The following is a 16775-nucleotide window of genomic DNA, read 5'->3' as shown; positions in this document are numbered from 1 at the left end:
CTCTTCCGGTGTGTCTGAAGACAGCTATAGTGTACTCTCATTAAATAAATAAATCTCTTTAAAAAATGTGTCTGAGATAGCTTCTGGGAGCATAGTAAAGAATAATTTATTATATTTGTGGGCTGGAGATATGACTCAGCGGTTAAGAGCACTGACTGCTCTTCCAAAGGTCAATACCCAGCAACCACATGTTAGCTTACAACCATCTGTAATGGGATCTGATGCCCTTACTCTTCTGGTGTGTCTGGAGACTGTACAGTTTACTCACATACATGAAATAAATAAATCTTTTTTAAAAAAACTTTATTATATTTGTAATTTTGAAACGGGGTCTCATGTGTCAACTTATTTTCTCTTTTAACAATACTTTGGTTTGTTTATTGTGCCTATGAGTGGGGTATGCTTGCCACAGTACAGGGGTGGAGCTCACAAGGACAATTTGCAGGAGTTGGTCTCTCCTTCCAAATGGGTCTCAGGAGTTGAAATCGGGGTATCAGGTTTGGTGGCAAGCTCCTTTACCCACTGAGGTATCTTGCTCACCCAAGTTTGAACTTCTAATCTAGCCGACATATCACTCCCAGTGAGATTGGATAAGGTACATGGTATGCTACTCAGGACTGAAAACACGGCAAGCAGTCTACCCACTTATAGCCTTATAATCAAACTTCCTCTGTCCGTCTGTCCCTCCCTCCCTCTCTTCCTTCCTTCCTTCTTTCCTTTCTTGATTGCTTGCTTGCTTTCTCTTCTTCCTCTTTCTCTCTTCCTTTCTTTTCTTTCTTCCTTCCATTCTTCCTTCCTTTCTTCCTTCCTTTCTTTCTTTTCTTTCTTTCTTTCTTTCTTTCTTTCTTTCTTTCTTTCTTTCTTTCAGAAATGGTATCTTGCAGGATGTAATTACAAACCCATTATCCCTGCACTCAGGAAGCCAAGTTAGGAGAATAAGAATGTAAGACAGGAGAGATGGCTCGGTGGTTAAGAGCACTGACTGCTCTTCCAGAGGTCCTGGGTTCAATTTCTAGCAACCACATGGTGGCTGATGCCCTCTTCTGGTGTGTCTGAGGACAGCTATAATGTACTCATATACCTAAAATAAGTAATCCTTAAAAACGAAAGAATATAAAACCAACATTAATCATATAGCAAGTTTGAAGCTAGCTTGAGCTACTTTGAGACCAGTCTGGAGGTGGGAGTGGGGTTGTTATTTTTCCCAGGGGAGTCAAAATCCTAGTTATAGGTAATACTCCTTCCTTAACAGTCCTACAATTCCAGCTGCTCAGGAGGCTGAAGCAGGAGGGTAAGAACCTCAAAACTTATCTGAGCTACTAAGCTTCTTGTAGCCTAGGCTGCAGAATGAGACCTTGTCTCAATCGATCCAACGAGAAGTCCTACTTTCCTTTTCTAGTATTACAGTCCTGGGGTGAGCTCTGGTCCCATGTCACCTGTGCCGCATCAAAATGTTCACTTCTCACCAAATTTTGTCTCTACTAAAGCTAGAACCAATCAATTTGCCTCGGAAACCTGTTGGGGGGCTCAGTCTGAGGTCTGCAGGTTGGAACTCACTCTGCCCGAAGGAACTCTGTGTGGAAATGCATGGAATGATTGACAGGGTAAAGGGGAGGTGTGGACTCAGCATGTGGGAGAACCAGATACTGTGCCACACCAGCAATCCCAACACTCGGGAGGCTCAGGCAGGCAAATCGTGAGTTCAAGGCTATCCTCTGCTACCTAGCACGTTCCAGGCCAGTGAACTCAGTCTCAACACAGCAAAGCATATATTTAAGGGTGTTGCTGCTGTTTTGTTTGGTTGGTGGGTTTTTTTTGTTTGTTTGTTTTGTTTCAAAACTGGGTTTCTCTCTAACAGCTCTGGCTGTCCTTTGTAAATCAGGCTGCCCTTGAACTCACAAAGATCTGCCTGCCCTTGCCTCCTGAGTGCTGGGAATAAAGGTGTGCCCCGGTTTTTTATTTTGTTTTGTTTTTTAGAGAGGATCTCCTTACATAGCCAAGGCTTCAAGACTTGTTTATTTTATGTATGTGTATGTGTACGCCTATATGTATATGCGAAAAAAGGTAAAAGAAACCTCAAATGCTTGGAACCAGAGTTGTGGATGATTGTAAACCACCTTGCAGGTTCTGGGAACTAAATGGGGTCTTCAAGAACACGTGCTCTTAACCTTGGGTCATCTCCCCAGCACCTTCCTGGAACTTTCAGTGTGGTCCAGGTTAGCTTCCGACTTCTGGTGATGCTCTCATCTCTGCCACCCCAGGGAATTTTTGACTTTGACCCCCCCCCACCCCCACCCCAACCTAAAAAAGTAAAATAAAAACCTGAGTAGAAAGACTCTCAAACCCTATTGAAAGGCTGACTCGTTTAAACTGCCAGGCAGTTAATTCCACGGTAGAGGGTTTGTCTGGTACACACGAGGTCCTAGGTCTGACTGCTTTTACTGCCAAAAGTAACTGGTTTGTCCGTCCCCAAGACACTGCTCATGGTTCTTGAAACTGGGACGTTAGCATTTTGAACTATTTCACTCTATTGTAAGAATGTGTTTCCCTTGAAAGGGGAAAAGATGCTGCCTTTAATACTTCCGATTTCTGGTCACAGAACAGAATAGTACTTCTTCAGCGGTGCATCAGGGTTCCTGTCCGGCCTCCAGCCCCTAACCTGGCCTCACTTCTGACCTCCCGGGGTTGTGAGTGGGTAAGCTCAGGTGATCCTGGCTGAGCTGCTGTTCTATGAGCTTCTTTCACCTCAGCCCTCTCGCTGAGTGAGCTCAAAGGTCTTGGGATTGAAAATACTTCTTCCTTCCTCAGAATGTTTGCAGCTTTTTCTTCCCTCTGAGCCTGGGAGACGATCAACTACAGAGCCTGCCTGTGGCCTCTCTGTGCTTGACGACTTTCTCTCAAACAGCATCCCTCAGAGATCAGAACCCCAGTTGGTAGGCACTGTGGATCCCACTGACAACATTCAAGTGTCCCCTCTCCTGGTGCCCTGATGCCACCTCACTCAGGTTCCTTTGTTTATTGTTTCTCTAAGTAGTCGAGGCTGCCCTAGAACTCAAGATACTAATGCCTCAAGTCTAGAATACTGGGATTACCGGACTGCACTCTCATATCAGGGTTTATTTATTTATTTATTTATTTATATTGTTTTTTTAGAAATTCTGTTGCCTGTTTTCTTCTATTACTTTTTTCTTTTTCTTTTCTTTTTTTAAAACTGTGAGTGAGGTGGAAGGCTTGTAATCCAGCATTTAGGAGAATAGAGGAAAGACAGTTCAGGAATTTAAAACTAGACAAATTCAAGGCCAGCCACCAAAAGAACCTATCTCAAAACAATCATAAAGACACTTCAAGCCGCGGCTGGAGAAATGGCTCAGTTGTTTAGAGCATTTGTTGTTTTTACTGAGGATTGTATTCAATTCCCAACACCCACGTGTTGGCTCGCAACAGGGACTCCAGTTCTAGGGGATCTGGTGCCCTCTTCTGCGAGTTGTGGGAACTACATGCACATGGTACAGGTTCAGGCAAAACACTCATACGCATTAAAAGTAACAATAAGCTTTTTGGCTTTCTGTTCGGAGGAGGCAACTGTACAACTTTCTTCGGTCGTCCCAAATCCGGGCTCATTCAACACCAGCCGCCTCCACCACGCCGCCCAAGTTCGACCCCAACGAGATCAAAGTCGTGTATTTGAGGTGCACCGGAGGTGAGGTCGGCGCCACATTCGCCTTGACCCCTAAGATCAGTCCTTTGGGTCTGTCTCTAAAGAAAGTCGGTGATGACATTGCCGAGGCTACCGGGGACTGGAAAGGCCTCAGGATTACAGTGAAACTGACCATCCAGAACAGACAGGCCCAGAGTGGTGCCCTCTGCCTCTGCCCTGATCATCAAAGCCCTCAAGGAGCCACCAAGAGACAGGAAGAAACGGAAAAATATCAAACAGTGGAAACATCACTTTTGATGAGATTGTTAACATTGCCCAGCAGAGGCGACACCATTCCTTGGCCAGAGAGCTTTCTGAAACTATCAAGGAGATCCTGGGGACTGCACAGTCTGTGGGATGCAATGTGGATGGCCGCCACCAACCTCATGACGTCACAGATGACATCAACAGTGGTGCAATGGAGTGCCCGGCTAGTTAAGAAGTAACAAGAAAATATTTCAATAAAAGACTTATCTGATAAAAATAAATTAATAATAAATAATTAAATTAATTTTTATTTATTTTTAAAGATTTGTTTATTTTGTGTATGAGTACAGTGTTGCTGTCTTCAGATACACCACAAGAGGGCATCAGATCTCATTACAGATGGTTGTGAGCCACCCTGTGGTTGCTGGGAATTGAACTCAGGACCTCTGGAAGAGCAGTCAGTGCTCTTAACCACTCTCTGAGCCATCTCTCCAGCCCATAAATTAATTTTTAGAAAGAGCACTTTCTGCTCTTGATGAGGACTTGGATCCAGTTTCCTGCATCTATATAGTAACTGAAAACTGTCTGTCATTCCAGATTCAGAAGGCACGGCACAAAAAACAACTATGCATATAAAATAAAGTTTTCTTTAAATTGTATGTAGGTTGGTATTGTAACTAAGTGGAATACCCACCTGGCTTTCACATTCCTGATGGTATGTAAACAGTTAATTGCTGCAGGCTGAAGAAAGACACTTTCTTAAATATAACCCATTCTATAACAATCCCCTCTCCTGTGCTTCAACTCGCTTACTATGTCAGCTAATTTAATTACATTTGTGTGTGATGTGTGTGTCTGCATGGGTGTATGTACGTGTGTGTGTGTGTGTGTGTGTGCCCTTTTGCCTTCCACTATGTGAGCTCCAGCAATGAGACTCTGGTGTCAGGCTTGGTAGTATAAGTGCTTTGATCCACTAACCTCTCTCTCCAGTCTTATAAAAAGTTTAAAATAAATATGCTAGGGTGGTGCCACAAGCCTTTAACACCAGCTCTAGGATCGGTGGAGGAGCAGGATCTCTGGGTTCAAGGCCAGCCTGGTCTATTTAGAGAGACTCACAGTCAACAACAAGAACAACATAAAGATTTTTTAAAATTGCTGTTTTGTTCAAGGTCTTCCTCCCCACCTATAACCTGGAGGCTAGCTAGGATAAGTGGGAATTGTCTTTAAAATGTTTAAATGAGCCTGGGGCAGTGGTCATGCACACTTTTTAATCCCAGCATTTAGGAGGCTGAGGCAAGCAGATTTCTGTGACTTTGAGGCCAGCCTGGTCTACACAGTGAGGAGTTCCAGGATAGCCAGGGTTATATAGAGAATTCTGTCTCTAAAAAAACAAACTGAACCAAATGAAATAAAACCAAAAAAATTTAAATGAACATACAAATAAAAGACCACAGGGTTTTTTTGTTTGTTCATGTTTTCAAGACTTGGGTCCCCAGTGCTGGCACTAAAGGCGTGTGCCCGCACCTCTCAGCTACAGTGGTGTTTTGATTTTCTTTTTTTTCCCCCAACTTCTGTGTGAGACTCACACCCTCAGCTGTGATTAATTACCTTTAAGAGCAATTTCCTGTTCTGTTCAATAATTTACCCAGCTGACCCCCTATTGATCAGGATTGTGTATTGTGTGGTTTTCTGGGCTTTCTGTTTTTTGAATCAGCTTGTTACTATGTAGTACAGACTGTCCTGGAAAGCCCTGTGTTGACCAAAGAGAGACCTCCAACTTCAGCAGCCCTCCCCCTGCCTTGGCTTCCTGAGTTGCTGGGATCATAGGTGTGTGGGGCTACGTTTACCTGCACCTGAACCCTGCACCTGTACACTGCACCTGCACCTGTAACCCCCACTTGCACCTGCGCAGGCCCCTGTTCCTCTTTATTCATCTTCTCTTGGCACCTGGGAAAGCCTGGCAATTTTATTGTTATGTGCAGAATGACATTCCTGGTCTATTCTAGTGACTGTGGTCCTTCCTTCTTTCCTTTACCCTTTCCTCCTTCCTTTCCTCTTCCTCTCTCTTCTTTCTATCCTTAAAAACAAAAAAACCTGGGCTATTTCTAAACTAATGCCTCACACTACCAATTAAAAGATTCATTCAGAAACTTGAGAAAAAAGTTTTTTTTTTAAAAAAAAAAATTTATTGGATATTTTCCTTACTTACATTTCGAATGTTATCCCATTTCCCAGTTTCCCCTCTGGAATCTCCCATCCCTTCCCCCCATCCCCTGCTTCTATGAGAGTGTTCTCCCACCCACCCATTTCCTCCCATCTCACCGACCTGACATCCCCTACACTGGAGCATTGAGCCTTCACAGGGCCAGGGGCCTCTTCTCTCATTGATGCCTGACAAGGCCACCCTCTGCCACATACGTGGCATATCTGCTACATATGGAGCCATGGGTCCTTCCATGTGTACTCTTTGATGGTTTAGTCTCTGGGAGCTCTGGGCATCGGGTTGGTTGATATTATTGTTCTTCCTAATAGGGTTGAAAACCCCTTCAGCTCCTCAGTCCTTTTTCTAAGGACCCCCTTTTTCAGTCCAGTGGTTGGTAGAGAGCATTCAATTTAGAGTTTTTGTTTATTTGTTTTGTTTTGAGTCAGGATTTCTCTGTGTAGTCCTGGCTATACTGGGACTCTGTAAAACAGACTGGTCTTGAACTCATAGCAATCCTCCTGCCTCTCCCGAGTGCTAGAGTTAAAGGCAAGAGCCATCATGGATGGCATTTATTTTATGTGTATAGGTGTTTGCTTTGCTTGCAAATATGTCTAAGTACCATATGTATACAGAGCCTATAGATCCTGGAAGAGGGCATTATACCCCCTGAAACTGGAGTTACAGAAGATTGTGAACTGCACCTTAGTCCTCTGAAAGAACAGCCCATGGTTTTGCAAAGACATCTGCCTGGTTCCCCTGGAGGCCCCTACACCCACTGAGAGCCAATTGCCTCTGCTTCCAGAGTGCACACACATCTAATCTCGCCTAACTACACCTAGGTGTTTTTTTTTTTTTTTTTTTTTTTTTTTTTTTTTTTTATATTTTACTCAAGTGTGTCTGTATGCAAATCTGTGTGGGTGCCCAAGGGGGCCAGAGTAGGGCACTAGACCCCCTGGAACTGCAATTACAGCCAGCTCTGAGTGGGTGCTGGAAACCAAACCCCTGTCCTCTCCAAAACAATTGCTGAGCCATCATTCTAGCCCCTAGAAGTAGTTTCTTAGGGGCTATTTAAATTTCATGTAACCAAGGGTAACCTTAAGCTGCAGACTGCCCAGCCTCTTCCCGAAAAGCACTGGGGTTGTAGACTGTGTTGAGGATGGTCATTGTGTTTCAAAAGAATGGTTTTTTAAAAGAATTCTCCACAGGGTAACCTCAGAATTAAGAGGGAGGGGTTTGTTTGTCTTTGTGTTCTTATGTTGTTTAGAGATGAAAGCCAGGCCTTAGCTTCAGGCAAGCACTTTTGTATTGTGTTAAACCGCAGCCTAGGAAAAAGGTGTAGAATAGACTCTGAGGACCTGCTGGCTAGGTCTCAGCAAACTCGTGGCACATAGAACAGTTGATGGGGTATTCCACTTCAGTGGCTTCTGTCTTAGAGTTTTCTGTGAACAGACATTGTGACCAAGGCAGGTCTTACACGGACAACATTTAATTGGGCTAGCTTACAAAGTTCAGTTCGTTATCATCAAGGCGGGAGCATGGCAGTGTCCAAGCAGGCTTGGCACAGGAGGAGCTGAGACTTCTATCTACATCTTCGTCTAAAGGCCGTTAGGAGAAGACAGGAACTCACTTTGTAGACCAGACTGTGCTTGAACTCACGGAGAGACCCATCTGCCTCTGCCTCCTGAGTGCTGGGATTAAAGACAAATTGCTGGCAGGTTAAGGTTGGCAAGAGCTACATAAGAAGACCCTGTCTCAAAAAGCCCAAAGCTAAAAAGAAAAAACACACACACACACAATGTAAGTAAGTAGCAATTACTATAATTATAAATATGGTTCTGGTACTGTTGAGAGGGGAACACAGATGGGCAACTCCAGTCAGAATCTGAGTTCCGGGCTGGCCACCGAGACACATGCTTTAATCCCAGTACTCAGGGTGGCAAAGGTGGACAATTTAAGACCAACCCGGTCTACACGGTGAGTTCCAGGGCTACATAGTGAGATTGCCTTAAGGAAAATAATCTGACTTCTTCAAATATAAAGTTGTGAAGCAGTTTCCAACCAGATCTTGGCCTTTTAATTTCAAAGAGCAGAGCCAATAACACCCGGAATCTTTTAGTCTGAGGAGGAGCTCATTCAGTAGCTGATGAAGAGAAGTCAGGCTGTCAGGCAGGCCACACCTTCCTCCCACCCCTTCCATCGACCCTATCCCTGCCTCAGGTGAAGAAGGAAGTGGGGGGGGGTCACCTGTGTAGAAGGTGACTTTTCCAGGAAGAAGCCTTATGGCTGCAAGAGTTGATCCAGGTCCCAGGGTCACCATGGAAACTCTAAACTGTCATGGTGCCTGTGGGTGAGAGATTGAACCTGGAAATGCAGTCAGATGGTAACGCAACAGGAAAAACAGGCCTGGTGCACTTGTATAATCCCAAGTCTGCATGAAGATCAAGGGTTCAAATCTAACCTAGATCACATAGCAAGGACCTGCCTCAGAAACAATTCAAAAGCCAACAAAGCAATAGGGCAGCATTCAGAGATGGTGGCCAGCTGGGGTCTGAAACTGGCTGCCTCTGTTGGGTTTAACACTCACAGATGATCACTCTCCTAGTGTGTGCGCTGGTTATATGAGGGCGCTTTGGTCAGGGCATGGCAAAGAGGGCAGAGGAGAACTGAGCAATGGAGAGATTTGGGAGGCTGCATGGCTCAGGAATAGTGAGGCGGTTTGCAAGACACTAGCAGCCATTGATATTCCTAAGGGATACTGTAGTTTAGTTACATGGAAGGAAAAAACTGGTTCACCAAATCCAAGTGAAGGGGAAGGAAATGCTAAACCATGAAATCTGGTTTAATCTTTCCTCAGCTAAGTTAACAAACCCACGGTAAAAATGATCTACATAACAGCCTTTTCTGACATCAATGGGAGGAGAGGCCTTTAGTCCAGGGAGGGCTCCTTTTTCCCAGCATAGGGGAATGACCAGGTGCTGAGGTAGGAGAGGGAGCACCTTCATCGAGGCAGTAGGAGGGGGAATGGGATTGTGGGAAAAGGATAACATGTGAAATGTAAATGCAGAGAATATCCAATAAAAATTATTTGGAGAAAAATTTTATGAAAACAGAAAAAATAAGATCTACATAGAGACTATAATCTTTTTTAAAAAATGGGACATTTCAAATTAGAATGTGGACATAACGAAGAATCTTGCATGTGACCAATGAATTTAACCTTCATCTTATCTGAAGTGTAAACTCTGATGGGAGGACTTTTTAAAGGACAAAATTAGGGACTGTTCTGTCTCTCCCTAGACCCACCTTAAGACTTCTTTGACCCTTGGGCTGTATGTGATGTCACACTCCTTTAGCTCCAAGGCTTACCAGGTGGCTGTTTGAGATTCAGGCTAGCCTGGTCTACATAGTGAACTCCTGATTTTGTGCTTGGTGCTTGAGGAGTCAGAAGAGACCATTAGATCCTCTACAATTGTCCTACTTGATTGTGAGCCACCATTCTGGGAGCCTAAGCCAGATTCTCTTGGAAGAGTAACAAATGCTCCTAAGTACCTAACCATCTCTCCATTTCTATCTTACTGTCTAGTCACCTCCTTCAAAAACTACCATCTGCCTTCCCTTTATTTACTAAAGAAAATTTCCTTAGATAAGAATAATTCCTTAAATACTTCTTTAGATAAGAGTAACTTGGCCAGGTGTGGTCCATGCCTTTATGTTCAGCACTGGGGAGGCAGAGGCAATCAGATCTCTGTGAGCTCTAGGCCAGCCAGGACTAGCTAGGTATGGTGAGACTCCGTCTCAAAACAAAACAACAAAATAGTAACTATATCTTGGTGGCTTGCTGCTTGTAATCCCTGTACTGGGGAGGACCAGACGACCAAGGTTGTTCTCAGTGCCATCCAGCATGAGTTACAGGAGACCTAGTCTCAGAAAAGTAGAGTCTTAGAAATTCCCTGTGCTCTGTGTCCTGGTTTGCTAGATGTGAGGCTTCTCAGCCTGTGCCCCCACAGCCTTGCTCAGCCTTCTCCATCACCATGGTCTGTACCTTCTTCAATCAGGACCAATGACAGAAGACGGCCTCCGAGAAAAACACAAAACTCTCCAGTGTCTTTCCCTTAGCCTCCCATGCTTTACCCTATAGTAAAATATCTTTACCAACCCCCCAAATCTGCAAGATGAGAACAGCAATGGGCTTAGTGCTTAATGCACAGAGGGCAGGGGCTCTAATCCCCGAAACTCTAGCTAGAGATGGGAAACCCTTTCCTGACTCCATACACAAAATCCATACACTCACATATACATACATCCATACAGATACATAAATTAAAAATTTTTTTAAATGTATGAGCTCACAAGAGACAAAAGTGTAGGACCTTAGCTTTTCTCCTCTGCATTCTTGGTAGCATAGACAAAAACTGCCTTTACATGTTAATCTAGCAAGTGCAGGTTCATCCCCATGATGTTGTATATGTTGTACAAGAAAAATAAAAGTGGAGCTAGGAGTCAGCGGGTGAACCCAGCTACTGTAAACCTGAGTTTGATTTCTGGGCCCCATTGGATAGGAGAGTATAATCCCACAAATTGCCCTAGCCTAACCCACCCCCACCCCACCCACTCTCTTTCTCCAAGTTGTAATTTTAAAGCTATATAAACATGCAGATTACACAAGTTGGACAGGTTATGACAGCTGAAGGGTGTTCGTTTGCTTGATTACTTTTGCGGGGCTGGGACCAGAAACTCAAGCCTACTGGACAAGCTCTATACCACTGAGCCTCAAGAGTCCACTAGCAAGGTCTGTTGGATTTTCTCTAACTTCTGCAGTGGAATTCTCAGAGTCTGAAGTGAAAGAAAGCCTTAGGGTAACAACAGTTGGGAGTAAATCAAACAGGTCCAAGGTGCTATAAAAGCAGTATGTACTCTCCTAAAACTCCAGGACAGGGGGGAAGTATCTATTGGCTTCTTGAAACTGCTGTGGAATCCTGTCTAAGTCCTCAGGTCTGAGAATTTGCATCTTAACAAGATCCAGTCAGGCTTCAAATTTGCAGGTCAAAGAAAGTGAAGGGGGGGGCTGTCCTTAGATTCTTTAGGAAACCCTGCCTGAAAACCACTAGAATAAAGTTAAAAAAAAAACAAAAAAGGCCAGCATCCTGATCCCATAGTACTGCACTCCTATGATCCCAGCCCTGTGGAGGAAGAGGCAGGGGGATTCTTGGAGTGAGGAGATAGCACTTTATAAAATTAAATTTATTATTTATCAATTGCTTTCTCCCCCCTAGACAAAGTCTCACACAGTAGCCTTGGCTGACCTAGAACTCTTGCCTCAACCTCTGGGATGTTGTGATTACAGGTGTGAGCCAGTATGCTCAACCAAAGTTAAGTTCGGATGCTCAGAAATGTTTATACCAGCTGTGTCTCCCGTGCCTGAAATGCCAGCACCGGTGTAGACTGACTTAGGATTCAAAGTTCCAAAGTGCAGAGGTTGAAGGAGGCAGATATTTGAGTTGGAGGCTGGCCTGGTCTACACCAGGGAGTTCCTGGGCAGCCAGGTCTGCCCTGTTTGGATAAACAAAACAAACAACAAAAATTCCAGGCCACCAATTGGGAGATGGGGGGTGGATGTCTGTTTCTTTAAAAAGTTGTGGAGATGGTGTGGCAAGCTTAATAATCCTAGCACTTTGAAGTCAGAGACAGGAAGAGCTCCCCAGTTGAGTTTCCAAATTTCTGAACAGCCAAGACTCCAGAGTCTCAAACAGACACTATTAAATATATTGTCTATGAAATGGTCCACAATTACACAGACCCTTAAATTCCACGCTTAAATATATATACCATAAAATATCCATCTATTTAGGCCTGTGTAACAAATACATCTTTATTTTGTAGCATTTAAAGTGAGATAATTTTCAAAGATTTAAGATGAAGCAGGCAAAGGAAAGGGTCTAGTTAACTTAACTAGTACTTAACTGGCAGTCGGAGGGGGACTGCTGCTCTGTTCTAAAACATTTAAACCCAGTTCACCAGTCACTAGCTGCCTCCGAGGATATAATAAACAAAACAGTAAAACCCCTGATATTTCAGGTAACCAAACGTGACTCAAGATAAAAATCTTCATTTTGTGAAAAAAGGGCTAACTTGGAAGTGAGAACTAGGGCTGCTTTAGAACTCAGAGACCCACCTGCCTCAGTCTCCGGGGACAAGGAGAGATTAAAGGTGGGTGCCACCGCTCCCAGCCAACCTTTCTAGTGTTTTTGAGCAGGGTTAGTATTAACAGAGAGCAGAGGAATGGTAACCCTACAGAGAAAAGGTCTCGCCTTTAATTCAGGTGGATCCTGTAATCACTACTTCATTAGCATTAGAATAGCCTGGAGGGTTGGCTTACCTACTATAAAAGGAAATCGGCCCTCATTTGTGGGCTCACTTCGCCTCTGGTAGTTAGTCCTGATTTGGCTCTCAGCCTCTTCCAACGCTAAGCAAATTTGTTCCGGAGCTAGTCTTCTTCCCACCGCCATGGAGGAGTCTTCGGAGAAAGTCGACACATTTGTGGACCCAGAAGCTCCTCAGCCAAAAGATGAAAATGACTCTTCCGATGATTCAGGTAGACCGGCCTTCTGCCTTTCTGCTCGGGGGTTTGGGGAAACCAGGTGGCCCTCCCTCCTCATCCTGTTCGCCTAGCACGCGGCTGGTATCGTTGGGCCCAGCCTTGGCTTAGTGGAGCATCAGGAGTTTCAGGCCACCCTTTACAGAACAAGCTGTTAGTGTGGGCTACATGAGACCCTGTTGTGAAACGGAGGCAAACCCACGCCTGAGGTGATGGTTAAGGAACTTACCTTCCTCGGGGAGAAAAAAATACTGATTCGTATAGGAATAAAAAGAACCAGGAGGGAGTAAAGACTGTGTCGGCTGCGGGGTTTGTGAAATTCTTACGACCGTGTTTGGGGAGGCACTGGGCTTTTTTGGGGTAGCACTTCCTCATTGGCAATTGGTCTCTGCGGTGTTTTTGTTTTGTTTTTTATGTGACTTGGCGTTTGAGTCAGCTGTGCCTGGACTAGAACTCCCGATGCAACCAAGAATGGCATCCCAAATCCTAGGATTAAAGGCTTGAATGAGCTGCAGTGGGGGGGGGGGTGACGACGACGACGGGGTGTTTGTTTTAGCACAGAAATCTTGGTTGAGGCTGGACCTCTGTTGTCCTGGATATCCGGGAACGCAACGTTGTACCCAGGCTGGGTTCGATCACTATCCTCCTGCCTCTGCCTTCTAAGCGCTAGGATTAAAAGTGCCGCACCGTGAGTCTGCTGTCGCTTTATTTTAAACACGGAGTTTCTCGAAACGGGGTTTTTCTGTATCTCGGGTTGTCCCTATAGAAAACTTTGTAGACCAGGCTGGCTAGGGACTCGGAGATCCTCCCCACTCTGCCTTTCGAGTGCCGGGATTAAAGCCGGTGTCACCTCTGTGGGCTACATCGGAATCCTTTTTAGTTTCAGTTGGATTTTTTTTTTTCTTACCCACTTTCTGGGAACAATTTTCCAGCTAAATTTCCATGTCACGGAAGTGGCTCTTCTACGAGAAGTAGGAGCCCAGGATAGGCTGAGCCTTGCGCTATCTGAGCCCCCTCAGCCCAACCCCCAGCTGCAGTAGACCTAGTCGCCCGAGGGCCTCCAGGTTTACTACCTCCTGGCACTCCTGGCTGGGGCGTGGCTCGGGAGGAGCCCTCCCTCCGATCCAGGAGGTTGGCCTTGAATCTGCCCTAATACAGTTACCTGGGTGGGGCCTCCTTATTTCCCTGTGAGAATTCTTTTAATCTTGTTTGGGGGCTTTTAAAATCTTGAGCCTTCAGTCTCTACTAGCCTAAATCTCATTGTCTAAGCCAGGCTAGACCCAAATTCTGTCAATCCTTCCGTGCCCCAAACGCTGGGGGGCTAACTGGCTCAGCCTTGGTGTCATTTTTCGGGACAGTTGTGATAAACTTCCTATGTAAGACCATTTACTGTGGACGATTCAAAGGCGGAAGAGGTGAGCAGGCAATTAGGATGCTCGAACACTACACAGAACAACCCGTGGTAAGGATGCTCTAGATCTCTACACAGACGCTAGCTTATCTGCCTAGGCCTTATGAGCATGTCCGGGAACATAATTAGCTTGTTGGCCACTCTTTTGAAGAGGGAGTATCTTACCCACTTCCTTGTTTCTCTGGGGTATTGCCTTAAATGGTATATGTCACTAACGTCTCCATCCTTCAGTTACAGAAATCCTGCAACCAGAAGCACTAGTCAAGGTCATGAAAAAGCTAAGCCTGAACTCCAGCGACAAGCGGTCATCACGACGGCGCAGCCTCCGTCGCCTAATCGAGAGCAGACCTGTGGAGAACAGAAGTGAGAAAATCTTGAGGGAAGTTCAAAGCGCCTTTCCCAAGAGAAAGGTCCGAACATTGCAGTCGGTGCTGAAGGACCCTGTAGCTAGGATGAGACGGCTTATTCGGGTGAGTTTCCTCTTCCAGTCTGAGGCTGGCCAGAGCTATATACAGAAAAACAATAATAAACATCAGTCTTTTCTGTTTTGAGAGTTAAGACACTTACCACAGAGTTCAAACTGGCCCTGCAATCCACAATCCTGCTGAATTACAGCTTTTGAGCAACCCTATAGGGATAAGTTAGACTGGATCTGAGCTGAAGTGAACCTGGTACTTTGAAGACCAGGCTGACCTCAAAGTGGGGTAGCCTCGCCCCTGCCTTCACAACATCAGTGCCAACTCAAGTAGTAGGTGTTTTAACTTTGTCTTGATTGATAGTTTTGAATAATTTTGTTTTTGTTTTCTCTTGAAGATTGAGCAGAGGCAAAAAAGGCTTGAAGGAAAGGTAAATACTCTTGTTAATAATGGAAGGGTGGGTTAGGTGTCTTGTTTCCTTGTTTGGTTTAGTAGACGAGAGAGAGAGAGAGAGAGAGAGAGAGAGAGAGAGAGAGAGAGAGAGAGAGAGAGAGACAGAGAGAGACAGAGAGAGAGAGAGACAGAGAGAGAGAGAGACAGAGAGAGAGAGAGAGTGTGTGTCTGTGTGGAGAGAGTTACCTTCTCTCAGCCCCTACGAATTCTGGTTATTTTTTTTTTTTAAGGATTTATTTATTGTACATTGTACCTGTCTTTAGACACACCAGAAGAGGGCATCGGATCCCATTACAGATGGTCCTGAGCCACCATGTAGTTGCTGGGAATTGAACTTGGGAACTGGAAGAGTAGTCAGTGCTTTTAACCTCTCAGCCGTCTCTCCAGCAATAACTGGAATTCTGGTTATTGAAGCAGTACTTAAAACAGTAGACAGGGATTTATGTTTCTTTGGTTTACAATATCTGATTAACGTCTTTTGTTCTTTCAGTTTGAAGCGAACGAACCATTCCGATGTCTCTGCACTTTCTGCTATTATCAAAGATGGGACCCTTCCGAGAACGCTAGAATCGGCCAGAATTAGGACTGTCATTCCTGTTGGCAGTGCCACACAGCAGATCTTAAAGCTGCTTTTTGTTTAAACTTTTCCTGGTGTTGGGGATCTTCTAGTTCATTAGCCTTTAAATTGTATAGGATGTGTGATGTTTGGATTCATGTAAATGACCTTAATTTACCCCCAAAATGGAGACTGAGTCAAAGCGTTCTGTGGACTTTAGAAGCCTCAAGCCTGGGGCTGAGAAATAATGTGAATAGAATTTGGAGTAGTTTGGTGTAATTGGAATAGATCTTTAGATTTTGTAGTTTGTAAAATTTGTAATAAAGGCAACTTTTGTTATCTTGACTAGAATGAGCCTTTGGGAATAAGGGAATTGCTTGTACATATGTGCGGGAGTGCACACACTACATTTCTCACATGCTTTAATGTGAGTACAGTCATTGTCTTCAAACACACCAGAAGGGTTGTCCGATTCCATTTCCGGTGGTTGCTGGGAATTGAACTCAGGATCTCTGGAAGAGCTTTTAACTGCTGAGCCATCTCTCCAGCCCTTAAGGCCTTACAAAGCCTACAGGTGAGCAGCCAGGTGGGAAAGATACACAAGGCCAAAGCATGGGAAAAAGCACACTTCTTCAGCCACTTTGAACCTGGGGAGGTTGCAGGAGTTTTCCTTTGTGGGTCTGTATCAGGCTTGGTCATAGTTCACATATATATGCTAAACTAGCCTGAGGCTCCATTTTACAAAATGACCCTGAGCTTCTGATCCTCCCCAGTCTTCAAAATATTGGGGATCACAGTTAGAAACTACTGGAAGAAAGTTCTAAAACTTGTAGCAAACTAGGAAAAGTTTGTAACAATCACTGTGCCTAAGGTACAACTTTGACTAGGGGTGCAATGGGATAGCACTATGGGTAAAGGAGCTTGCAGCCTGGCAGGAGACCCACCCATATGCTGGAAACTTCTAAGTCAGCTCCTTGACATGCCAAAACCCTAAATGTAATTAAAAATCGCTGGGTGTGGTGGTGCACACCTTTAATTCCAGCAGTCGGGAGGCAGAGACAGGTGGGTGGGTCTCTAGCCAGTCTGGTTTATATAGTACATTTCAGGACAGCCAGGGCTATGAAGAGTTCTTGTCTCTTTATTTTAAATAACTACCAAGTAATATTTGAATTGGAGGTCAACTGAGTCAAGCACGTGGCTGGCAGGCTATTAACCTCATCAGCACCCTTAGTGTGAA

At 44.7% G+C, this 16775-nt stretch overlaps 1 protein-coding gene and 1 pseudogene across 2 annotated transcripts; both read left to right on the top strand.

The window, feature by feature from the left end:
• The first annotated feature begins 1628 nt into the window (after window positions 1-1628).
• On the top strand, window positions 1629-4136 carry LOC308418855 (large ribosomal subunit protein uL11-like; annotated as a pseudogene). Its single transcript has 2 exons — window positions 1629-1696; window positions 3576-4136. The product of its transcript is annotated as a large ribosomal subunit protein uL11-like (transcript).
• Window positions 4137-12611: 8475 nt separating this feature from the next.
• DPPA3 (developmental pluripotency associated 3) lies at window positions 12612-15565 on the top strand (the record flags this gene model as incomplete). The annotated part of the gene is made up of 4 exons (XM_080914899.1): window positions 12612-12699; window positions 14351-14583; window positions 14927-14959; window positions 15473-15565. The coding sequence occupies 4 exons, from the start codon at window positions 12612-12614 to the stop codon at window positions 15563-15565; spliced, it is 447 nt and encodes a 148-aa protein (XP_080771025.1).
• Between the last annotated feature and the right edge of the window lie 1210 nt (window positions 15566-16775).

Source organism: Micromys minutus, assembly GCF_963924665.1.
Source record: "Micromys minutus genome assembly, chromosome: 3".
NCBI lineage: Eukaryota > Metazoa > Chordata > Mammalia > Rodentia > Muridae > Micromys > Micromys minutus.
This window is presented reverse-complemented; position numbering and strand designations above follow the sequence as displayed.